Here is a 26,975-nt window from a genome sequence, read left to right as displayed (position 1 = left end):
AAGGGAATGCCCTATTATGCGTCCTCTTTAACCTGGCCCTCGAAAAAGTGATCCGCGATGCAGACGTTAATGCAAGGGGTACGATCGTCTTTAAGTCCACTCAACTACTGGCCTATGCTGACGATATCGACATCATGGGAAGAACGGCTCGACACGTACAAACTGCCTTCACCCAGATCGAGCAGGCGGCGCGAGATCTTGGGCTGTACGTCAACGAAGGCAAGACAAAATATATGGTGGCAACGTCAGCACTGAAAACCAACCAACCAACTACATCAAACTGCACTGGTCAAACGGGAAGAATAAAGATAGGAGACTACAACTTTGAGACCGTTGATAATTTCTCCTATCTAGGGTCGAAAATCACAACCGATAACAGTTACGATGAGGAAATCCGCGCACGGTTGTTGGCTGCCAACAGAGCTTATTTCAGCTTACAAAAACTGTTCCGCTCGAAACGTCTCACCATAGGCTCAAAGCTCTTACTGTACAAGACTTGCCAGTCCTCATGTATTCCTCGGAGACTTGGACAGAACAGGACAGGAAAAACTGCGAACTCTTGGTCGCGTTCGAGAGAAGAATCTTCCGAAGAATTTTTGGCCCCCTACATGAGGATGGAAGATTCCATAGCCTACATAACTAAGAGCGATACCATGACCGTCCGGATGTGGATAAAATCCGGCTCAATAGGCTACGTTGGGCGGGTCACTTAACCCGTATGGCTGAGGATGATCCAACCTGGAAAGTCTGTAAGGGCAATATATATGGTAGAAAAAGAAGACGAGGCAGACCCTGCCTGAGATGGAACGATGGCGTAGGTTAGGACGCCAGACAGCTTTTAGGGATATTGAATTGGTGGAGCTCGGCGCAAAACCGAGATGTCTGGAGTTCCTCATTAAGGCAGGCCTACACCGGGTACCGGTTGTTGCGCCGTTGATGATGATGATGATCAACAAAAGTTGCAATATTCTGCACCTAGCAAAAATGACGAAAAAATAGCATTAAAACCATTTTTGACACACACATCAATTTCGAATTTTATCTTATATTTCATTACATTCGAACATTTGTATGATTTCAACATAACTTTGTTGTATTATTTCTATGCACAAATCATTATGTTACAGAATTCATCTTATTTCATAACATTTACGGACAAAATTTCAATTTCTTTTCAATGAAATATTCAAGAAGTGTGGGTTGTCTTCTTTCGTTAAAATCTACAAATGATTCAAGTCTACAAATCATGTCTGCTACACTTCAAATAAATACAGGAGTAAAGTGTATAGTAGTAAACAGGAAATCTATGTGTGGAATATTTGATCTGTTGTTTTTGATGCGAATGTGCTTTGTACTTCTTGGAATTTGGATATTCTGATGAGTTGAATTGACTTACCCCTCGTCATGGGGGCATAATGTGAGTTTCATGTATTATAGACAATGGATAATTTAATAGTTTTAGTAAAATTACCTATTGCGGATATTGAGTTCATTGTATGAGTACAAGGCGCACTCGCAAGTAAGGAACTTAATAAGTACGAAATCAACTTCAGTTTCTATTCAAAAAAAAGAAAATATTTCATTTTACGTTTTGGCACACTCTTATTAACTAAGTAAAATATTTAATCAGTATAAAAATATAATATTATAATTTAAATTTTCATTGTGACTAAAATTATTACTTCAGCTCTTTACGATTCAGCTTTTTTGTTCATATAATTTCGAAAAATAAAAAATATTCTGTTATTGAATAGATTTTCAATGTTGTGCATCAAATGTTACGAAGGTTGATTGCTCAATTTATCGACGAACGTGAATATTGCATGGAGTGGTGCAGAGTGAAGTGAGTTTAGAAGTGTAATCGCAAAGTAAGTAGAGTTAACAACTGGTGGTTGGTATGAAAATTTGGTCAATACATATAAATGTTTGGCTGTAAATTAATTTATATTCTGTATGGGTGACAAGTATTTGATTATGGGCCAAAAATAGTAAACAGTTCAAAGGTAAAACAATCTCTGACGGAACTTCAACCTTCGTCAATTATCGACCGGTAGCCTTAATTTATATAAATTATTCAATGTCTTGTGCAAATATTTATACGAATTCAGTTTAATCGAGTATTTTCGAATTGTATCACTTGAATGCATCATCTGTATCTTCATTCTTAACAGAGTATCACAAATTTAATTTAATTTTTTCCGGACTTTGCAAATTGAACTTTATGCACGATGTGAGGACAATTTAAAGTGACAATATCAACAGCAAATATTGACAATGTATTTTGGTTCAAGTCGTGCGATCTATCATGATCGGAGCCAGTTTATTATAATCTTTTTTTTGCATTAGTGAATTAGCAACTTCTCTGATTATTAAGTTCTCATTTTCAATAATCGTCGATAATGATAGATATCCCAATTTTGTACGCAACGACTTGACCCACGAATTTATTACGAAAAATAGATTTTTACCTCAATATGGCGTAAGTCTAAAAACATTTAATGTAAATTCCACATCAAATCTTCTTAAGAGAGCATTATTTCGATCTTAAATTAAACATTAGCCTAGGATAAAAAGCAGCCAATGGAATGAGGGGAAACTATATCAAAAATAAGACTATGCTATAAAAAAATATAAAAAAATGTTTGCACTTATAAAAATCAAAAATAAATTTTCGTTTTAAAAATGACTAAAACTTAGGCAAGAAATGAGTATTGCTTTTGCATCAGGTAGTTGAGAGCTGCAAATATGATCAAGAATTTAAGTAGATTCGAATAGTGAATTTTAACTTTTTTGGCAAGCGATAGTACCTGTCTGGGGCAAGAGTTGTTAAAAGATATTTTGCTACAATCATTGAACTTTGTTTGTTTGAACATTTTCTAAGGTGGTTGCAAATAAAAAAAAACTTTTCCAAACTTATTTTCACTGATTCAATTTTCTCTTTGGTATTTGTTTCAATAAATAATCTCTCTTAGTTCACACAATCACCTTTGGTACTGTTTTTCCACTTTGTAGTTTATCGTCACGTTACTAGATACATTACCACAACTACAAACAGTTTTCATCTCGTTTAAGATTACATCTGTAAACGAAGTTCTCATACGATGGCATTTCATAACACCAGAAAATAAATATGTAAAGAAAAACAATGACGACTTTTCATTTAAACATCAAATCTTAAAATGTAAAGTTAAAACGAGAATTAACATTGTGACGGTATCCCTTGAGTTATGGAGTTTTCGAGGACTATGTGAAATTCATCTAGCGGTTCGAGTATTTGTACCAAAAATGTTAGCAAACCTTTGCGACGCAGAAAACTCTGTTCATCATACATTTCCTGGGTAACTTTGGTCGATGCCATAGGCGAGAGCATGCGATGAAGAATGTGTTCTCTGTAAAATGAATTAGATATTTAGTAAGATACATTTAACGCTAGGTAAATCGGCAACAAAGTTTGAGAAGACATTTAGGACCACTCAGTATCATGAGTCCTTCTGTATGTTTTCTTTCACTGAATTGCTGGGAGTAGTTGTATCGCAGTAAATAGGAATAGAAACTCTACCACTACCACATGGTGTTCGCTTCTTTCTTATCGAACAACTTGAGACGAAGAAGGATTAAGGCATCCCTAAAATGGGATAAATTGTGCTAAGTGATCCTGCAAGTTGGCAGGTTGGTGTAGGGCTAACAACCCTATCCAAGAAAACTACATATCACAAATCCACGATAGGAGCCTAGGGTTGGATTGACTAAAAAACGACGATTAAACGACATTTTCTCATGATGAAACGTGCGTCTGTACAAAATAGGAGGTGCTAGACATAGTTAACACCTTATCCCAATATAAGGCCGATATCACCGAGTTGTGTCCGGATGACTCAAGTGGTTAGAGCGCTGGGTTGTCGTAACGGAAGGTCGCGGTTTAAATCTCACTGGTGGCAAAGGGATTTGTTATCGTGAGTGGATGTCGGATACCAGTCGACTCAGCTGTGAATGAGTACCTGAGTCCAAATCAGGATAATAATCTCGGGCGAGCGCAATGCTGACCACATTGCCTCCTACAGTGTGCTGTAGTGTATCGTTGCGGTCTTGAATGAAGTGCTCTAACACAATTCAAGGCCCTGATCCAATATGGATTGTTGCGCCCACGATTATTATTATCACTGAGTTGAAAAAAATGCACTAGGCAGGGGCACAATTCCTTGAGAAGAGCGACAATATCACATATTACACAAGAAATTGAAGTCCTCGGCAACCCTTCTTTCTAGTCTGAAGGTGTATTCATCAAGCCATACAAGCGTCTCAATTCGCGGGTAAATTTCAGGGCAACCCGCCTGCCTCGCCGAGCTATATAACTGGATGCATGTTTACTGTCCGTCTGCTTTATCAGAACATTAGGGGTTTAAGAACCAAGCTGGGGGCCTTCAATTTATCCGCGCGGGCTCAGCAACACCATGCCATCTGTACCTCTGAACCCTGGCTGGACGATGCCATATTAAACTCCGAGCTCTCCAAAGGGTACTCCACTCTCCGCTGTGACAGGAACCGGGATGCATCTCGTAAGTCTACCGACGATAGGGTCCTAATTGTAATAAAAGATACACTGGCCGCCGAAATCGTCTTCTCCTGCTCTGGCTTTTGTTTTAACTCTGCTGCTCTCTGTGTCTCCTCGCCCAACTTCCTCCCGTTCATTGTGTCTTGTGTATGTTCCCTATTCTTGTCCTTCTCACCTGTATGAAGAATTGTTTGACAGTTTGTCTGAACTCCTTATTGTCAGGTTCTCTTATCTCCTTTGCGGAGATTTAAACGTCCCAATTCTCCATTGGCCTAATCATCCTAGCCTTCCAATTCCTTCCAACAACCTCTCCGATTCTTCCTTTCCACTTTCTTCCTTTATGAACACTTGCTCTGCCCTGAATTTCAATACCACCAAAAACTCCTTGGGCCGCACTCTCGATCTCTTCATTTCCAACTTTCCCGAGAGCCATCTCTCATTATTTCCTTGCACATCCCCGTATGTCAAAACTGACGTTCACCGCCTCGCGCTTTAATTTGAAGCGTTGCTTCCTCGTTCAAAACCCAAAATCAAGCGTAAATCCACTAAGTTCAATTTACGTAAAGCCAATTTTGACGGTCTGAACTCAGCCTTAGCGTCTTTTAACTCGGTACATATGTATATTAAGCAACTCATCGTGTGATCAAGCTCTAGACATCTTTTACAATGTCCTGTCCGATTTCCTCTCCTGTTATGTCCCTTCTTCCCCTCCCTGCCTACGTTCGTACCCAACTTGGTTCACAAAGGAAATTTTTATTAACATTCGCTTGAAACATACACTGCGGAAGAAGTTCAGAACTTCTAAGAATGACGCCGACCTTGCTCACTTTAAGACTATATGCTCTACTGTGAAGTCAATGGTCAGAAAAGCACGAAAAAGGTACTTATGTAGCGTCGAAGCCGCCCTTTCCCGCGGTAACTTAAAACCCTTTTGGTCTCACGATCGCAATTCTCGTAATTCCACTCAATCTCTACCCCCTTCTATCAGTTTCGCTGACTCCACTGCCAACTCCCCACAACAATCCTGCGACCTATTCTGCACCTACTTCAGTGTTTTCTCTCTCGAGCTCTCGACCCTCTACACCTTTCATAACTGAAGACTACTCTGACTTTCTGGCCATTATTTTCCTTATGCCTCTCTTGATTGAGTTCCTCATCGGTAATCTTGACCTCAATGTCGGACCTGGCCCCGATGCGCTTCCTAACCTCTTCCTCCATACCTGTAGAAAACACATTTCCCTCCCCCTGAGTATAATCTACAACAAAAGCCTAGATGAATGCTACTTTCCCCGTCTCTGGAAAGAGGCCCTTATCATCCCTATCCTCAAAAGCAGAGACTCTTCTCTTGCTGTGAACTACCGCCCCATTTCTCTTCTTTCCTCTTGCTCCAAAGTCCTCGAAAGATGCGTCAACGACTGGTTGACCGCGCACTTCGGTCACGTCATTGTCAAAGGGCAGCATGGCTTGCTGAAACATAGATCTACGGCTTCAAACCTTCTGATGTTTACCAACTTTGCCGCTAAATGCTTGAATTCACGACAGGAGTAAGATGCTATTTATATCGATTTCTCCAAAGCCTTTGATACCGTTGACCATAGCATTCTCCTCTCTAAACTTTCATTAATCGACTTCCCTCCCTCAGTCATCTCCTGGCTTTCCTCCTATCTCTCATAACGTTCCTGCAAAGTTTCATTTCATCGTTACTCATATCGTTCCTTCTCTCTCTCCTCTGGTGTTCCCTGAGGCTGTATACTTGGCCCGCTACTCTTCCTGTTTTTTATCAATGACCTCGCCTTCATCCTCACTTGCCCGTATTTGCTTCACGCAGACGACCTTAAATTGTTTGCCTCTGTTTCGTCTCCGTTGGACTGTGCTCTCTTATAGTCCAGCCTTGATTATTTAGTCCGTTGGTGTTCGATCAACAAGCTAACACTGGATGTGCTATTCCCTTAAACCCTTCCCAACATCCTTTTCCAATTCTCTCGGTGGACTGACTCACTACTGACCTCCTTCCAAGACCTGGGTGTAATATTCGACGACAAACTTCGTTTCAATTCCCACTTCGTTGACATCATCAATAGAGCTTCCAAAATGTCTGGCTTTATCCTACGTTCCTCCTCCGACTTTACCTCAATCCAGCCCCCCTTAACAATCTTCAATTCCCTTGTCAGAAACGTCCTTGAATGTTGCTGTGCAGTCTGGTCCCCCTTCCGCATTCGGAACTGCCGCGCTCTTGAAGTTGTACAACGCAAATTCACCCGGACCCTATTTTACAAAAAGAACCTTCCACGGATTGATTATCCGCCACGACTCCGCACCCTCAATCTCCCCTCCCTTCAGCAACGCCGTATCTTCCTTGATATGTGTACTCTTTTCAAACTCTGCAATTGTCTGATGGACTGCGCGGCCAACTCGGATATTACTTTCCGTATCGCCTTGTTTCATAACACACGTAGTGCGGACATTTTTTATGTACCCTTCGTGGAGCTCGAGATTTACTTCCATTCTCAAATAAATTACAGCTGGCGTCCAGCAAATCATGTACTTGGGGTAAGTCTCCTGGTTAGGCGAAAAATGAATGAACAGAGGAGATTGCTGAGTTGGAGAATGAAGTGTAACTTTTGCGAGACAGTGCCTCAGGCATGATAATAACGTCATACTTAAATTTGCAGTAACTATGTAACTAGGAAAAGAGTTGGTATTCGGGCAAGTTATAGAAGCCGGCATATTTCCCACAACTTGCATAAAAGTACAAACGACAATGGACTGTTGAGTATCCAATTAGCAATGTCACACGCCATGGCGTTCTGGGCTCGAATAACAGTATTCCCTAAAATCCCCTCTGATAATTAGGCCAGGGAAAGTTCTTCATAACATCTACAAGGGGAGAATTGATGCCACAATAACGGCAGCTATCAGATGACGTGCAAATGACGCATCCTGACCTTTACAACCATCCGAAGAACATCACCAATGGCAAGGCCTCAGCCACAAAAAAGTTGATACGGTTGGTTCGATTATAACTATGAAGTAACAACGGATTGTAAGAATGTTGCATACCAAGATTTACTACTTCGAGCTGAAAAGCGACTTTACAAACAATAGCAGTCCCGGGAAAACAAATGGGTGTGTGATCTCGAGAAGTGCAGGCAAAAGCCATACCAGCCGCGGAAGTTTTACCAACAAATTAGCAAGATGAAGTATATACATCTTGATGTTCATCCTGTCGTGCCACAGAGGAGAAATTTGATTTCTGAACGTATAGGTATATTGGAGTAATGGGTTGAGTATTTTGACGATCTGCTCAACAAACAGGCCCCGCCAACTGCAAACTAGGACAAATGCTGCCATCATCAACCCTGGGAGAAATGGTTCATGCAATTCATCGACTTAAGAGCCATAAGTCACCTGGAGCGAATAGAATTAAAGCTGAACTAGCGACGAACTACACCAAGCTTAAAGTTTGGGACATGGAATCAATGCTTGGTGATTGATAACGAGGCCTTATCTGCCTCATACATAAAAAAAGGGGGAGCACTTAGTGCCGCAATTATAGACGTATGACGTCGCTGAGAACTATTTACTACCATTCTAAGCTGGATAGGCTCATACGTCCAGGAAATCATGGCCTCCACTATAAAGAGATTTTACTCCAGGCAAATCAGCAACAAAACAAATTTCTTTGTTAATGAAAAAACTGTAGGAATCATCATTATTATCAACGGCGCAACAACCGGTAACATCGAATCATATCTCGAAAACTATTCGAAACTGTTCAGCAAATTTCTATAAGTTTTTGAAAGAAGTTACCTGATAATAACCCATGAATATGAGTCGTCCGGCAACAGATGGTATGCTACTATGAACGACAGCCACTTAGAGGAAATACTATCTGGTCGTGATTATAAATTGCGGTTTAATTATGATAAATGTTGTGGTTACTAAACATTTTCACTTGTGAAACTTTGCCGGTTAGAAACCGGTCACGAGTTTTAAGAGAGGACCTCCTAAATGCATGCAACTAGTGAACTTTTTTTTATTTCTCAATCGAAAATTGGGAAATACTTACCTTAAGCAGAGACACACAAATAGTTGAAATTTTCCATCTTTTCCTAACGATGTTGTTGCTACAATTATTTCATCGACTATATAAACAAAGCACCGCCATATCGCTAACAATTCTTGTCGTTGAACACATGGTGAGTATGGCGAGCCGGGGCTAACATTGTCAGTTGGAGGTGAGTTGGGATTTGAGTTGACGGTTTCCTGAGTTATGTTTAATTCGAATTGTTCCTTCACTTTAACTGGAAAAAGTTCATACATAAGTAGATTTAATTTCGAACAGATCATCTGCACTTACTTATATAATCCCAAATGTACAGATTCCGTCCAAAGAATCGTGATGATCGAAAACCACACAAAAAAACTTGCTCTAAACATTTAACTAATCCACCTTCGCCGCATAGTAAATTCGTTAGAAATCCAGCATCACGATCCCGACTGGGTTTATAGTGCCATTTAACTATAACATTAACACAATCGCCTAGTAAATGTTGAATTTCGGACGGTTTCATTTCGGGTCTATGTACACTTGGACTACGGGCACGTGGCGGTGTCTGACAAACTTGTACTAATTCGTCGCTATCTACAGTTAGTGGTACACGTTGACCAACTAGTAAACGTTCGGTTGCACCGTCATCAATGCCTTTACCTAGCCATCGTCCGCAGGGAAATCTATTGGACAAATTTGATTTAGAGTGGTTAGTTGTTGATGAGAGGAAACACTTACTTAAATGTATGTCCTGTTACTTCATTTCGGACAACTACATGCTCCACCATCCATTTTGTTGATGCACCACTGTTGTCGTGACCTATCCGCATGGTCGTTAATAAGCCAAGATTTTTATACTGAAATTTAAAAAAGCAATATTGAAACAGCTCTTGGAAACTAGATTTAGTTTAATACTCACATGAAAAATAAATTCAACAGCCCCTTTAGGTACCGGCACTTGTTGGGTTTCACCCATTGTGCCGGCTATTGTCACCCAGACGTTACTTGAGGTAGTTCCACTACCAAATTTCTTTGATGGAAATATCACAACACGATATGGAAGCTCTGGAAAGTACAATCAATTAATTTTAAGGGAAGCAAGGGAAACATTCAAATCTCTTACTTGTGGTCGGGTATATATTTGTAAAACAAAAATAATCCACTGTATTTAGAGTCAGCAAATGGTAAAGGAATTGTTCCTTTTCGTCTTCGCATCTAAGGAATGCCGATCGTTTATATAATGATCGAAGGAGAGTTGTGTCAGACAGTAGTGTCCGGAAATGTCGCGAGAGGAGTTTCTTTTCGAGTGCTAATCGAACCCATGCTCGGGTGTATCCTATGTGAGTTTTGATATCAGTCATGGCAAGAATATTTCTAAGAGACAAAGATTTTTGTATGAGTTTATGGGTCAGGTCTTGAATTTTATTTTATTTACTTTATATCAAATTCTAATGACTCTGGTAAAGGGCGTAATTCTAATCCTACGCCTTTTCGATCACGGGAACGGCCACGCGTTGGGCTGCCAGGTGAAGATTCAGATTCGATTGAAAAAGTTGAGAGATCTATAAAAGCGGAAAAACAATTAGACTAAATTCTTATTGTAAATTTATTAACTAGTAAAAACCAATTCGAACACTTTGAAAATAGTAAAACCATACGCGTAAATTTTTGGCAACGGTAGAATATTTGCAAACTGAATCCGCAATAGTATAACTTTATAACTTTTCTATGTTTTTAACAAAAGTGTTCCCAACAATCTAATACAGTAGAATCTCTCAAAGCTGACCCTAACTCAAATACGACTTAAATTGGCAAACATAAAAATAACAATTACAATGACTAAGTGCTATATTTGCACATATATGTATGTATATTCAAGTTCTTTCCCGGGTTAAAATTTATCTTACTTTCAGGTGTTTATTTTCTTAAGATATCAACGGTGAACTGTTACTTCGTCAATGGAAACAAAACTAGCCACTTGAAAGGGTAGATAAATGTGTTGCAAGAAGCTTTAATATCAGCAATACTGCTTTAAGGATCAGAAAGAAATCGCGCTATAACTGCAATCGACTTCGGTATTTGTAGATGCAGAAAGTGGCCTTAAAGTGCGGGAAACTATAAAATACTAAGTTTGAAAGTTTAAACCATAAGTTGTTTTTACTCCCCCTCAGACACCACCTTGTCATGATGGGGGAGCCTGCAGTAGTTTACTACTACACTAAGGGTGTCCAAACATGAATATAGAAACTATGGATATGAACTATCCAAGTGGTAAGAAATCACAGACTTTGAATCCAGCCGCGATTATGAGCAATCATGTCGTGGAAGCGGAATCTTCGGCGGAAGGTGGGGATAAACTGGTAACCCCAGTGAGACGCACATTGCAAGCACCAGACTCTTCTGTCAGCGGTAATGCGCGCAAGATACGTAAGACTACCATATTTGAATGGTAGGATCAGGTAGCCAAATTAGCGAGAGAGATCTCAATGAAGCTGGTCCCCCATATGAATACGGATACGAATGTGGGAAGGAAGAGGACGTATGCACAAGTTGCAGCCTCATTTCTGACTGCTGCCGTGGGAGTTTCCTCCATGCGTAGCAAAATGTCAGAGGGGCAATCTATCATCCTACGGGAATGCCTATAAAAAAAAATGCTGGAGCTTGGAACCGAGCCAAAATTTAAAAATCAAGGTTTTTGCGATGGGCTTGTCCATTTGGAGTGCATTAATGAGCCTGCCTTAAAGTGGCTCCAGCGGGTAAACCCGGCCTTAAGTTCTAGCGGTCAGCTAAAGTTCACTGTTATGAACAGAGCTGTGCAGGGCAGAATATGTCGGATGTTGGTTTCCGAGCCCTTGAAGCAAGGCAGGGGACATCATCCCCATGTTGGGTGACCAGAACCCGGGCATGGACTTCGAGCATTGGAAGCAAGGGCCAATCTATAAACGTGGACTGTTCCAGTTTTATATTTGATCCGGACCAAAAGAAGTTGAATGTGCTCAGGGGAAGTTACCATATGGCACCATCTCCATTTTGAAAGCGAAGAACAATTATGGTCTTCGATTCACACAATGGAGCTGCGCGCGAACGATAATAAGAACACTTAGAGCCGGGCAGCCATTCTAAGCTAGTGAAAGTTGGTTCGAAAAGTGTAAAAAAAGGTACAGAATCCAATAACCGTATCGAAGAAAAATGGTTTGCGGATTACGTAGGCATCGTAAATGTCGTTTGAAAATTGCCTGACAAAATGCTATCATGAAAAACTCTTGCTTTTATCCAGGAGCAGGGTATATGTAAGTGGATATAATCAATCCCAGAAGAGATTGATAGTGCGGTTGCTGAGGGGGTAGATCACCAGCCTCTCAATCTCGTGATCCTGGACTCGAATCTAAGTCGTCATGGATGTTTGTGTTCGTCTTCATGCTTGTTTCGCTGTTGTAAGCTTATCCCTCACACCACGTCAAGCGTGATCATAATAAAAGTTAAGCATAGGTTCACCGAAAATTGAAATTTAGGAAAAAGAAAACGACAAAGAGACTGTGTTGATGCTCTTTACTCTATATACAATGGAGTGAACAGAAAACATACAAACAAGTAAGTACTAGAGCTTACGGTACTTTGATAACTACAGGTCTATCAGAACTTGATATTTTCACACGTGAGTTTAGACCATGTTTTTTTGTTTTCAAGAAAGATCGATTTACTTTTTTGAATGTTTCCTCGAGTCCTACATAAATGTATCTTTGGCTAGTATCTCTGATAATACCTAGGCAGCTCGGCGAAACGTTGGAGAAAAAAATAAATATTCATCTTTGGTCTAAGTTGACTTTTATGAAAAGAACTTGCTGCCTCTTCCAGTTCACTCTCGGTCTGGTCCGCAGGAATGGACGTCGAATTATTGAAAGAATGGTTCTGTCGAATCATGTTTATATTTGATTTTTCTGCACATTTCAAATTAACACTGCAATTTTCAACAAATACCTGGATAATGCGGGCTGATTTAAAACCTATAGCCCTACTATCAAATCATATTCTCATCTCTCATCTCTTAACAATGCAAAGCAGCAGACGAAAAGAATGGGCTGGCTTTAACGATTCCTCCTATATTATACTAACCTTTGCGCCCGTGTCGACGACCAACTCCATCTCTTACCGTGCCCCTACATCCAAAGGGACCCGAACCAATGAAATTGTCTTACACGATGCACGGGTATACCCTGCTATGCTACTTTTGTTGGCCGGATTTGGGGATTTCCGACAGAATGGGCATATTGGAGCGATGGGTTGAGTACTTTGATGAGCTACCGAACAACCAGAACATCGGCGAGTTGTACGTCCCGCCAACTGAAGACAACGGACAAATACTGCCACCACCAAGTTTAGGAGAAACAGTCCGTGCAATTCATCGGCTAAAAAATCATAAGTCGCCTGGGGCCGATGGAAATACAGCCGAATTGGTTAAATATGGAGGCGACCAGTTACACCAAGTGGTTCATCAACTTGTGCTCAAGGTATGGGATAGCGAATCAATGCCTGACGATTGGCAACGAGGCATTATCTGTCTCATACATAAAAAGGGAGATATCACACAGTGCAGCAATTATAGAGATATCACGTTGCTGAGCTCAATCTATAAGATGTTATCCGTTATCTTGCTGGGCTGGATAGCCCCGTACGCCCAGAACATCATTAGCCTATACCAAAGAGGCTTCACTCCAGGCAAATCAGCAACAGATCAGATTTTCTCTGTGCGGCAAGCGATGGAAAAAGTGCTGGAATATGAACATCAGTTGCACCATCTTTTCATCGATTTTAAAGTCGCGTATAGTATAGCCAGGGTAAAACGGCCATGAGAGAAATCAGTATCCCGACGAAATTGATAAGACTGATTAGGTTGACCCTGACCAACGTGCAAGGCCAGATAAAAGCAGTAGGATCACTCTCGAGACCATTCAACATCAACAGCGGCCTAAGAACAGGGGATGCCCTATCATGCGTCCTCTTTAACCTGGCCCTAGAAAAAGTGATCCGCGATGCAGATGTTAATGCAAGAGACGCTATCCTCTTTAAGTCCACTTAACTACTGGCCTACGTCGATGATGTTGGCGTGATGGGAAGAACAACCCGAGATGTACAGTCTACCTTCATCCAGATCAAGCTGACGGCGCGAGATCTTGAACTGTCCATGATGATGGACGATTCCGTAGTCTCTATAACGACGAAATCTATGGGTGATACCATGACTGTCTGGTTGTGGATAAAATCCGGCTCACCAGGTTATGGTGAGCAGTTCAACTAATCCGTATGGGTGAGGGTGATCCTGCCCGGAAAGTCTATAGGGACAATATCTATGGTAGAAAACGAAGACGTGGCAGACCCTACCTGAGATGAAGCGGCGGGATGTCTGCCGTTCCTTACTAGGGCAGGCTTAGACCGGATACCGGTTGTTGGACTGTTGATGGTGGCAAAGAGAGTTGCATTATATTTGGATGTCAGATCAGGTTGATAATGCCGGGCGAGTGAAATGCTGGTCACATTGCCTCATAGTGTACCGTTATGGCCTTGAATGATGTGATCTAACATACTTCAAGAGGTGCCAATGATTATTATTGATTGAAATCCAAGGTCTACAAAATCTCGAAATGATGAATCAGGCTGCAGATGTATACCATTTAGTGACATGAACCGCGACCACTTTTGATTCTGATTCTGATTAGGATACTTCCAAAGTTAGCCATTTCATGGCAATTGTGGTTAAGTGCCTTGAACAATAAGTTTCAGTAATGAGGGACATCCTTTGGATGAAAAAATAGAGTGATTATTTATTGATTTAAGTAACAATACAAAAAAAGTGAGTTCCCAATTCTGTATCGTCTTCCAATGAAAAAGAAAGTAAACAGGTTAATCTATATGTAGAACTAAGAAGAGGGACAGAATTGAAGGAACTAAGCTGTGTGGGGTTGTAGGGCCGGCGTAATCTTGATATCCTGGAAGTAGTAGTCGAGCTCTGCAAAGAGAACTCCTAATGTCCGCGTCACGTGTGCTACGGAAGATAATATTTAGCTGATGAGCAGCTCTTCCTTCTCAGATATTATCTTCAATCAGCAATTAAAGAGCTTGAAAAAGATGCACATACCAAGGAAGATTTGATGTTATTGCGCATAATTCAGATTGAGAGTGCGCTTTTTTTTTAAAAGGAAAGTTCGGGTGAATTTGCGTTGGACAGAGCGAGGCAGTCACCTGCAACTCTGACTGGATACTAAATTATAGAGCAATATTCAAGGATGTATGTAATTAGGGAATTGAAAAATGTTAAGGAGGATTGGATTGGGGTAAAGTCGAAGGGGAAACGTAGGATAAAAGCAGACATTTTGGAAGCACGATTTATAATACAAACATATAATGTTCTACTACACATGAAGTGGAGTCGTTTTCTCTAAAATTCCAATGTCTTTTCAAAACCCCACTTTCTCCCAAACTCATTGCAACTTCGTTTCTATGGTGTTCGGGTTTGAGAGATTCTACTGTAATTAATACCAGAATAAATAAATTAAGTTTTCAAGTGAATTCCTGTAGATCGTAATATCTTCCCAAAAAATATAGTATTCAATTAACCGTGATAACAATGTCCAAAGCGTGCGTATGAAGCATGTGTGATGAGCCATTTCTATTTTTTACATGCAGGGAGAATTCGATTCAACTTGCTTGAAAAAGTTTGGAAGTGTGCAACAAAACGGTTCAAGCTATGAAAATATGATATTTCCTGCAAGAATATTGATGCGACAGGATTTATTTTTGGAAAAAAAATGGTCACTAGGATCTAAACGAGGAGTCAGGAAATGCATCCAACTGACACAGACATAGGACATACTTCGTCCACAAATAAAAAAACATGCCCCTGCATAATCCTATATAATCTAAGTTGCAGATTTCATGCTCCCGTATAATCTTATACGCTCTAAGTTGCATAAGCTTCATATTCCAAACTCTAAATCTATTAAAAACCACACACTCTTTTTTTTATAATACTCTTATTCACGTACAATCCATTCTTTTTCTCATTACGCTCCAGGCTAGCGCTATATGGGAGACAAGTGGATTTATTTAAATTTAAAAAAATGCTGAAAGATTTTTTCTACAACATTGAAAAAAAAGGATCAATTGACTAACCTGGCGACACATAATTTGTGTCAATTTGTTTCGTAGGATTTAAGGTTTCTTTCAGTTCCAGGTAGGCTTGCAAATGTGACCACAGGGCTGACTTTCCTTGTTTGTTTTGTAAGCCATGTGACCAAATTTTCTCGAGTAGATCACATAGAGATGCAATCAGTGTATTCTCTTCGACTCCAACGACTGTAACTTCACCGCTTAGCCCCAGTGCAACAGCTTCCGTGCCCATTTTTTCCAGTAGCATTCGTTTTGTTTTACTTTTAATGTCCTATTTTAAATATTATTGTTATTAGCCCAAAACTTTAATATTTATTGTGAAATCAAAAATATTTAATGCGTGAATAGGTGCCAGTTTGCTCTTTTGATTTGCACCAGTTTTATTATGAGATATTTTGTGCAAACAAAGCAATCATTCAGTGAAACTCAAAAACTCCCAAATCTGATTGCCATTTTCTACTTTACCTTCAACAGTTTCTCAACAAACGTCCAATTTGCTTGTGCTATTAATGACGGGCTCATTTCGGTAGTGGATAAATTCGCAGACTGTCGATTAGATGATGAGATGGCTGATGGAAATGCTGGCGGCTTTCCATCCAAAGAAATCTCTTTGGCACGCCATTTTGCACCGTTCTTAACTCGCCGTAAACTGTTTCCTCTGAAAGTGAGCATGAAAGATGGAAATAGTTGGGTTGTTAGTATTATTGAACTGTTAGATGCATTGATGTCAGAACAGAACGATGGAGGGTCGGATTTGGGATAGGACGAAAAATAAATCAGGGAAACACTGCATGATTCAGGGTGAGGGTTAAACAAAACAAACGTAACATGTTTTTTCTTTGTTATAACTTCATATATTCTAGCAAGTCAACTTTTACTTCTCGTATACATTCGAGACATTGTTTTCTATGAAAATAATACTTTTTCAAATCTTGATAACAATTTTATCGTAATTTGTTCATGATCAACGGAACGCGATTAAGCCAGCGAAAGCGGAAGACATAAGTAAATATATGGCGGTAAAAATTTTCTAAATACTGTTACGGTTATTTTTTGGGAGATGGAATACGATGAAGGAGTTAAATGGGATGAGTAAATTTTCGCAATATTAAAGAATTATAAAATTTACATTGGCGAAAATCGAATCTACCTCTGGGAAGTTTCAAACAAATTGAATGATAAAACTTGCATAAGGAAATGTAAAACCAACATTCCATTCTTTTAAACATTGAGAAAAGATTTAGCCGTAAAATGATTTGGTTTTTTTTAAAGATAAACACATTAGTCTATCGTTATTCTATGACCTGATCTAATTACTTACATTCAGTGACGAAAGCCACGAAATTTTCAGAGGCATTATGTTTGATGTCGCCTTTTTATACTAAGGAGGGACCATCAAATTATCCCCAAGTCAATATATACATCTTATCCCAAAAATAACACACCGTATCGAAATCTTAACCGTATTTAGAAAACATTACAATTTTGTATTGTAAATTAACTCAACGATCAAATGGAATCTTTAATACTCCTGACGAGAGCATAAACAAATTACTACGTTCTACTTTTTAATAGTTATTAGTAAATCATCTGCGTTTGCTACTTATCATCTGATCAATCTTGACATGATCCATTAGAATTTCAACTATTAATATACAAACAATCTTTTCAACTCATACCTATAACACAGCAATAAATTTATTCAAGCTTCAAAACGATCGCATCGCATCGAAACTAAACTTACAAACAGAAAATAATATCATTTGAATTTGCTTGTAAATGTGGCTTTTAGTGGAGATTCAAATTATGAGCATTTTCCTTCAAACATGATCAACATTTTAGAAAAACAAAATATAAAAAAGACTAAAACATAACAGTTCAATCATAACCAAAATTTAATGAGTTTAATTTGAAGAGCAACTGGTTCCTTTTCAACAATCTTTCGAGTACTTTTCTCTTTTTCCATAAAGTTTTTATTGTTAATAAATAGAAAACATGCAAACTTACATGCAATATAATTTGAGTTTATTTTAATTTTCGATATAATTCGTAATTTGTTCTTTTGTGACAATGACTTGAACTTAAAAAGTCAAATATCCAATTAAGCAGTTAAAAATATATATTAACAGAAAGAAGAAACAAAATATTACTTTTCAATCAATCGAATCTCTTCTGAATATTATTCAAGAAAATATCGAAGATTCTATCGTTCAATGTTTTGATTTCAACACTTCCCATAGTTTTCATTTTATTCCGAGAATTATTGATTAATATCTGTTTTTTTTTACTCTACCTCGATGCACATTCCTGATTCAGAACCGATTTTTCAAGTGTTGGAAAACTCCGAAAATATGCTGGCCGATTCGGTAGAATTTCGCTAGGAGGTGAGACTTCTAGATCCACATTCGATAAACGCTTGTCGAGGAGACGTTGGGTTTCTTGACTTAGTACGCATGGTTCGTAACTTGTTGCACGTATCATACTTTCACCACCGTGTCGCTTCCTGTAACGAACGAAGAAAATACATTTATAAATAAATGCGAATTCGAAATTTTACAATTCAGCACAAATTCGTCTGAATATTATTTGACCAATGAATAACAATTTTTTATCTTTTCGTAAGAAAAAAAGAGATAAACCTGACAATCAATCCTAGTGATTACATGCAATAGTTTGCAATCATAATTCATAATTTAATGGCTGACGAAAAGAAAAAAGGCCACTCTTCTTTTCACAGATCTTTACAGATAGACAACAACAACAACATAGATCCAGCCGCAATAGAGGAAGGGGGTGGGTGGTGGATTTCTTAGGAAACCCAAAATCGTACCCAAGAAAGGTAGGTTAGGAGTGAAGATAGAAGCCCAGGAGGCCGTTAGCTATCCTAGAGCAATAAAGGTCATTCGACTGGCCATACTGCCGAAATTATTTCCGAAGCAAATACTCACTTGTGAGGAGCAGGAAATCATTGAAAACCTTTTCCTGTCATGTAGATATGAGAGGAATGGCGTACGAAGCTCGTGTTCATTGGTGTACGTTTTCAACCAGGTCTTATACTGGTGGACTGCGCAACGGGGCACATGCTGGAATGGCTTAGGACTACAGCTCCCAAATTGCCCTGAAGGAGAGCAGAATTATCGATATGCCCTGGGGAGTACATGGCCACCGCCCACCTTCACTCGCAACAATTGAGTCGCGCCTCTTAATTGTTCAAAATAAAGATCTTCACACTCGATTATAGAGAGTTTTTAAAAGCAAAGTGGAGGACAGAGGCAAATTCCTCACGATCCTGGTAGATGACCGATCCCTGGATGCAATTAAACAACATAACTGCCTTATAAATTACGGATTTGGCAACTTATCTGTGCAGGTTCACAGGGAGAAACCGAGGAAAGATACTTCCGAGAACACATGGGATGGAAAACCGAGATCTCTGAAATTGAAACAGCAGAATCTAGCAGGGAAAAGGAAAAGGAGGAGTATGATACTCCGACATTAGAAAAGAGTTCAGAGCGTTAATAGAGCCAATGCCCAGCACTAGGATAGCCTAGATAAACCTCTATCATGCAAAAGCTGCATCTACAGTAATTACAACGGCATTGGAATATTGCTTGTTCAAGAACCCTAGGCGTAACGGAGTAGCTTCGTGGCCTGCAACTAGGAAGCAATCCGGTAATTTAGGATTCATTCTACGCGAAAACCAAGAGGAGAATCCAGGAAACATTCGTGGCAGGGACGTACTGGAAACCCACCGCATTAGTCGTTAGATTAATGAAGTTCTGCCAAAGGAAGTCGCTATCACTTCTCCTTCACTGTGATGCCAATGCCCATCATGGAATCATTAGCAGCGACACCAATCAAAGACGTGAGCACCCTTTTCAATATAGCAGCAGGAAAGAGATGCTAGAAAAAGCTCTGATGAACGGGCCGGTCAAAATTGGAGTCCTCTATGTCGGATTACAGAACAATCAGACTATTGAGGGTAACTCTGAAATAGAAAGAATAGTAAGGAATCCTGGGAGAACAGATTGGGACTCTTAAACAATGCATCTGAGTAATAACATGGCTACAGGTGTTCGCTGATATCAGGAGCGAACTGGAACTGAAACAGTGGTGGAAGACTTCAACAAAGTTGCTATTCGTTTTGAGAATGATGGGGTCCTAAGTCCGCATCAACTTAATGCTGGACCGGACCAAACGGGGAGCAACTTACTCCCTCTTTCCTGGTCCACGGACCCCTCGCTTAGGGCTTGCACCCAAGCTTTAAAAAAAAAGTCAAGCGTGGGTGCAAGCCCTAAGCGAGGGGTCCGTGCTCCCCATTTGGTCCGGTCCAGCATTAAGTTGATGCGGACTTAGGACCCCATCATTCTCAAAACGAATATTTCAGCTCTGGTCAATAAGGCGGATTTGCGCTCAATATAATTCGTAGGCATGTCGTGTTCTACGAATTATATAAAGGAGCATTCAACATCTGCGAGTCGCTACGGTCACGCTGCTCCCAGGGCAGAAGTGAGGCAGCGTCTGACGATTTGCCTCTGCCCTGGTAAGAAACCGTAAAGCCGTCGTCGCTTGACTTTTTTTTAAAAGTTGCTATTGTCACAAATGAGGGAAGCGGTTCGGCTAAGACAGTGACGTTGTCAAGGTTGTGGGCAGGAACCTAACCAGGATGAGGACAGAAGCAAAACGAAACAACTTCAGGAGGGAGGAAGGAATTGAGGAAACCACAGAAGCAACCAGGTTATACGAAGCTATAGCCACAGATATGGCAATATGTTCTGTCTGCCTGAAGACGGAAGACGGAAAATTTATCGAGAATAAGAAGGATGAGATACATCTGCTTCTCAGACCTCATTTCTTACGGTACTACCACTTGGCGAAAGATAACAATATTCCTGCCTGACACCCCAACAATAGGGAGAAGAGGAAAAAAGGAAAATTTGAAACTAGCAAAGCAACATATCTTTTGGATATATACCAATGGTATAGAGGCGGGCAAAGAGAGAGGCAGAGTTTGGAGAGGTAACAGATACTCGAGCACAGGTCCAGGATTACGTTCACGACGTTGTTTTAATCTGTACGGACAAACATGGGGATACATTTAATTAATTCTTTCTAGGCGACACCTCGAGCAAAAAGTTTCGTCTCGACAAGAAGGTTGAAACACGTTGGAATAATAGGCAAAGTTGCAAACTAGCAACTGATTACCTAGTACACTAACAGACTCTTCACAACAGAGAGAGAGCGGGCGCAGGTCATTGGTCCAAGAAAAACGTACTTTGAACCAAAGTTAGAAAACTAGTATATCCCAGGCGAAAATATACAACAAAGAAAAATGTGCCTTCTTCGACCTAAAAAGGAACTATAGGGGACAGAACATTGCTATTCTTTCCGACATCTAACCGGCTATCAAAGCACTTCGTTCCAAGAAGGTGAATTCTATACTGGCTTAAAAGACTGAATATTTCCGGCTTGCTCAATAAGGTACGGATACTCCGGGTTCCAAACTACACTGGGTTAGAAGGCAGCGAGTCCGCGGATGAACTGGCCAGAAAAGAAGCAGTAACGCCGCTAGAAGGATTGGAACCTTTTTATGGAATCGGAAGAGGATTCCTGGAATGGCTGAGGGACCTGTATTGGATAAATCTTCCAGGAATCGAATAGCTGAGAGTAGTCATTGGAGGATACCAACCCCAGCGTTCCAAGAATTGTTCAAACCTCACCAAGAGGAGCCTCCGGATCATAGTAGGAATAGTCAATGGTCGTTTGCCGGCTAAATTATCACCTGGGGAAACTAGGTATATCTACGGACACTGTCGATAGATTCTGTGAGGATAGCGAGGAAATCGATATTCATGTTCTGTAACAGTGTACGTACTTGTGCAAAATAGGTTGAGTCACCAGGTTGAAATATTTAGAAGTGGGGAATATGTCGGCTATGGGTCCGATAGATATAACGAAACAACTTATACACACACCCACAATGTACACAATCTCTACCTTTTTATCCCAAAACTACTTTCACTCTTCCGTCTATACGACCGTGGGACGTTTCTTTTGGATCGCGGCTACTGTGGCGTTTACCGCGATCCAATTTATCCCTGGTCCCTCCATAAATTTCAAGATAATGGAACATAACGTCCTTCAGTCCTCAGATGTAATGCATTCCACACAGTTGGGAAACTCTTCAAATCCGAACCGATGCAAATACATTCTATAACCACCGTATCTTTAAGGAACATTGTCAGGTGTTGAATTAATTCTCCGTGTCTTTGTTGGATCAGCATATTTCCTAATATACCGTGTAAATGTATGGTTTCAGTGGACCTTTTCAACTCTATCGACCCATCGTCCGTTTTTCACCAGAGAAGCGTCTCCAAGAAGCAACTACCGATTAACCGTGTTTGCGGTGAGCGTCGCCATAGCGTAGCACTTACCAACGAATATCGCTTTTTTGAGCGGATCTACGATTATTGATATCGCATCTATGGTAGACCGGACTCGCAGAAATCCATACTTAAATTTTGATAGACCACCCACAAGTTCGAAGAACCATAGCAGCCTGGTGCATACCATCCTCCTCAACATGATGATATGAGGAAGGCTCGCCAAGGAGCCTTTGGGACTTCGGTAGTAGCACCAAATAGAAATTCTTGTACTTGTTGGGAAACATTCCTCAAATCATACATGATTCAAAGGTGCTTATGAACTAAGGGTTTCACAGTCAAATAGTATTCCGCACTGTAGTTCGAGTTTGACTGGATCAGTACACTGATCTTTTATGCAATTTCGAGTTTGATTAGCGCAACTAGGTGCGTGAGGGATTCAATATCGTTTTGTGGCGACAGTCAAATTTCTTGTAGCTTTGATTTTCATTTCACAGCATAACTTTGCTAATTTCACTATCTTATTCTTCATGTTGGGGCGATGCACTTTTTCTTTATAATAATGATAAACCTTTACATTAAAGTGTCCGGATGACTCAGCGGTTAAAACGCTGGACTGTCGTAGCGGAAAGACGCGGCTGAAATCTCACTCTTAGCAGAAAGATTTGTATCGTCAGTGGATGTCGCATACCAGCCGTGAATGAGTGCCTGAGTGGAACGGACGAACGAAATGCTGATCACGTTTCCTCCTACAGTGTGCTGTAGTGTACCGTTCAGATCTTGAATGAAGTGCTCTCAAACTAATGATCCTAATTAAATTGGATCATTGCGCCAACGATTATTATTATTACTTACACTAACGGTGAATTAGGAAATTAGGAAAACCGTGAAATATTAAGTAATAAAATAAAGTTTTTCTTTTTTGGCAACAAAATAATTTTCGAAAATCTAGTTAATCGTTAAATAGCGTCGTTTAGAAAGCAGTTGTTCCTTCGCTTAGTGTTTTTACTGAAGAAGGGGTCAGGATTTTTACCGAATTACGATATTTGTTTAAGAAATTACTTTGCAACCAAAAAAAGAGGAAAACTTTAATTTAATTAAGAGGAAAACTTTAATTTCTTCACTTGAAATACCGGCTACCGAATCATGATGAACAAGAAATTTGTTCTTAGATGGGTTAAAATAGGTCAGAGTTCTGTCACTTAATTTTTTGAAAACTGCTCAGCCACTATTTTCTGAAATATTTCAATTTTTCCACTTGTTAAAATGTCCCCAATTTTTCTCAAAAATTGTATTGAAGTAATTCAAATCCATTATGAAATGGAAGGATCTATGAAAACTATCTTAAAATTGGCGATATTTTTGGTTTCCTATCCATTACTACAGTAGCAAAATTACATAACCATAACAACATGGCTTTTCAACCAAAAATATTGCTCTAGTAAGACAAGTGATGCAGAGGACCCAAATTTACCGAACATTATCAAGATTTGGGCTAATTCACAATGATCACATAGCAAATTTCGAGAAAGATTTGTCTCCGAAACCTTATAAGTTGGAACTGGAATTATATCGTGGAAGGTGGGATGGGATTCGTCAGCAGCTCTATTTAAACACAGGGATCTCTCTCCAGATAATATTGTCGAGGAGATGCTGAGGAGGCCGGCAGGGGTTCCTTGAACAAACAGTTCCCTTCCTCCTCTCTCGTTGGTGAAAGGAATTCGCTGATTCAAAGGCTCCACAAGGCGGGAAAGTTCTGGGATTCCAAGTTGTGTGACAAACGGTTCCAGCCTAGCTCCCTGACGATGGGGAGATGTTCAATTGTAGTCCCACGACGTACCGTTGCGGGAGCTCAACATTCACCTTACCTACCTAAAAAAAACAAAAATTAAAGATTTTTGAATGCACTACTTGTGATTTCACCAGGATGAAATCCAAGAAACAATGGATTTTATCGATTCGACGTCTAATTACAAGGACTTCACGGCAACTAAAGAAAATAAAACTACATATTCAAAAACCGATCACGATGGAAGGTGTGTTTGATTCCCTTTGACTCATTTAAGTGACGATGACAAACCTATATAATTTCGTTGGGCTTTTTGTGCGGATATGTAAAAGATATTGTTTACAAGAGTAATCTTAAAAGAGTCCATGAGCTCAAAATCAAAATCATGAACGCTATTTTATTGAGAGTACCGACCCTCACGAAGATAACTACTACTCCGTGAAATTATGCGGTGTTTCCAACGATTAATTAATTGAAATAATAAAACTTGTTGTTTCTTTTTCGTTGGTGTGGGTATTTATTCTTGCAAATACCGATATTTCGGGAACCACTTGTTCCCTTCATCAGTGCAAACAAGTTTGAAACTTGTTTGCACTGATGAAGGGAACAAGTGGTTCCCGAAATATCGGTATTTGCAAGAATAAATACCCACACCAACGAAAAAGAAACAACAAGTTTTATTATTTCAATTAACTACTACTCCGTTTTGAAAGTCGTGAAAAGGAATTGGGGATTCCATGAGAACCAGGAATTAGCAACCAACGTTTGCTTTGGGTTTGACCAAAATAGTTAACCTGCGTTGCCGTATCTGCGACTCAGTCATAGTGGGATTGAGTAAGTTACAAAATTATTATATTATTACATTAAAAGATTGCTGACAGTTTAAAGATTTATGACATTAAATTCAAAGCCTTTTAAGTTTTTGCTAGTTTGAATTCTCTAAACATTAAACAGTCTTCTGCTTCAGACAGACAACTTCTTTCTAATATTTCTGTTCCCAATATATTTCAAGTATAGATTTGGAAAAAGTGTTCTTCGCTGTTTAGAAGTTTGTTATTTCACGAGTCTTCTGTCTTTGTTATCACATTTACCTTCACAAATTGGTAAAACGTAGTTGGCATTGAAAAAATAAGTTTGGATGGATGGATGATAATAATCGCAGGGGGCAATTCAAGCTTGCGATGAGACTTATTAATTTGATTCGTCCATAAAATATTCGAGTGTACGATAAGACTTATTGATTTTACTAGTTCATAAAATATTCGAGTGTGCGATAAGGCCGATTATTTTGATTTGTTTGTAAAATGTGTTATACAATTAAACTTGTTAAGTTGATTTGTTGGTGGGATGTTCGTGATTGCGGCAGGATTTGTTCATTTGACTTCTTGACTGAATTGCAAAGTGTGCTAGTAAGGAGTCAAAATGTACGGACTTAGAGTGAGACAGGACTCATTTTTGAAAACTACCCAACCCAAAAATCCAAAAAAAGTCAGGGTGGTGCGCTTAGATGAAATCTAGGCCTCAAAATATGTCCCATTTCGATATCTGCTCAAATAAACTTACTAATAGTATATTGCCAAATTTTAGAAATTGACTGAAAAACTTCCCTTAAGTTCCTGGCAGTACTAAATTTTGCACCGGCATAGAGGGCAGTATCATGCATACGCATGCCCAGTTTCATGAAAAGTGTCAAAGTTATAGCAGTTCAAACTTATCAATTTCGGACGAATTAACAGCATCCTAAGCTGTAGGTTAAATTCTTCGCATTTGCTAATAATATTAAACTTAGAGTGTGAAGCGTATGAGGTTGACTATTATCAATACAGGGCCTTCCATCAAATGATTTATTTAAATCGCTTTCTAAAAAATAGAGGGCAATGGAATTTTTAGCTATGTGATACGGACCTGTCATACACACGCCGCTCCTCACATCTTCTTTTTCTTCAGCCTTTGTCCCGTTCACAAGCGGGGTCGGTTTCGCCACTTTATTTTATCAAATGCCCGATCTGGATGTATTCGATAGGGTTTTAAATCCCCATCCAACGTATCAAACCACCGTTTTTTCGGCCGACCTTTTAGTCACTTACCATTGAGTTCGATGTTCAGACCAATATTGGTAAGTGAATTCTTGTTAGCGCGAATAATGTGACCACCCCATCCATAACGCCTCACTCGAGATATTTAAATTGCTCAGTTCTGGGCAGGTTACTGCCATTGACAGAATTGAGCGATTTGAATATCTGGAGTCAATGCTATCAGCCAATGGAGAACTGCGCTATGCTCCTCACATAGGGAAACACAAAACCTTTCATACCTGAAGCGTCAAGCTTCCGGTTTCCCGACTTGTTTATTTCTGTTTATAACTTTCCATATTTATCAAATATTATTCACTCTGAACCAAAATTTACGATATTTTGATCAGAGTCACATTAAAATCAAAACTATCAATCTGTGAAATAGAGAAGTACTGCATAACACTCTTTTGTGAGTCGAATTTCACCAAATTTAGGGTTTTCAGCAAGTTCTACTGCAATTAATTGGCGAAGATTATCAAGAACGAGTATCGACAAACTATTCCTAGACGAAACAGCAATTGGATAGGCGAATGCTCCAAAGGCCTAATCAGGCCCGAGTCTGCACGGGGACTCATCTGAAGTGGCAATAATCACGAAACCTTACCAGGAGTATACTGGTACCATGGGAACCGGGATAGCTCCTGGACTCTCATACTTCGGGTGAACTCCTGTTGTGTGAGCGTTCAGCTCGGTTGTTTGCGGTTGGCCCCCTAGTGGGAGTTTCATGGGGGTTGTGGTTGCGTTCAAGCAAACAGAGACCTTCGGGTCTCAGCTTGGTGTTGCCTTTCAACACGGGTGCCGTACTCCTTAATTCGGTAAAGATTTAGGCAGATCTTGCATCCAAAAGTATGAATGCTGAGCCATGCAATCGGTATAGACTGGTACCGTCGTAGCTGGCTGCGGCGGGGCTTTGATTGTGGTCACAAAATCAATCCGTCTCTAGAAGACCGTGGGATTAACT

The 26,975-nt window shown here is 39.8% G+C and overlaps 1 protein-coding gene across 3 annotated transcripts in view; it reads right to left on the bottom strand.

Moving 5' to 3' along the window:
• Positions 1-1,005: 1,005 nt before the first annotated feature.
• Positions 1,006-26,975, bottom strand: part of LOC119647435 (DENN domain-containing protein 5B) — a 67,598-nt gene continuing 41,628 nt past the window's right edge. Inside the window, exons 7-17 of one of the 3 annotated variants that reach the window (XM_038048352.1) lie at positions 18,061-18,270; positions 16,233-16,425; positions 15,771-16,038; positions 15,644-15,679; positions 10,039-10,165; positions 9,727-9,977; positions 9,523-9,668; positions 9,342-9,460; positions 8,913-9,286; positions 8,622-8,856; positions 1,006-3,389 (exon numbers count right to left, since the gene is read on the bottom strand). In XM_038048352.1, coding sequence (XP_037904280.1) covers positions 3,200-3,389; positions 8,622-8,856; positions 8,913-9,286; positions 9,342-9,460; positions 9,523-9,668; positions 9,727-9,977; positions 10,039-10,165; positions 15,644-15,679; positions 15,771-16,038; positions 16,233-16,425; positions 18,061-18,270 — 2,149 coding nt within the window. In that variant the 3' untranslated portion in view covers positions 1,006-3,199. Of the gene's footprint in view, positions 3,390-8,621; positions 8,857-8,912; positions 9,287-9,341; positions 9,461-9,522; positions 9,669-9,726; positions 9,978-10,038; positions 10,166-15,643; positions 15,680-15,770; positions 16,039-16,232; positions 16,426-16,596; positions 16,805-18,060; positions 18,271-26,975 lie in introns of those variants that run through there. The other 2 variants (XM_038048353.1, XM_038048354.1) reach the window with 2 other exon arrangements.

This window comes from Hermetia illucens, chromosome 2, assembly GCF_905115235.1.
Source record: "Hermetia illucens chromosome 2, iHerIll2.2.curated.20191125, whole genome shotgun sequence".
Taxonomy (NCBI): Eukaryota; Metazoa; Arthropoda; class Insecta; order Diptera; family Stratiomyidae; genus Hermetia; species Hermetia illucens.
This window is presented reverse-complemented; position numbering and strand designations above follow the sequence as displayed.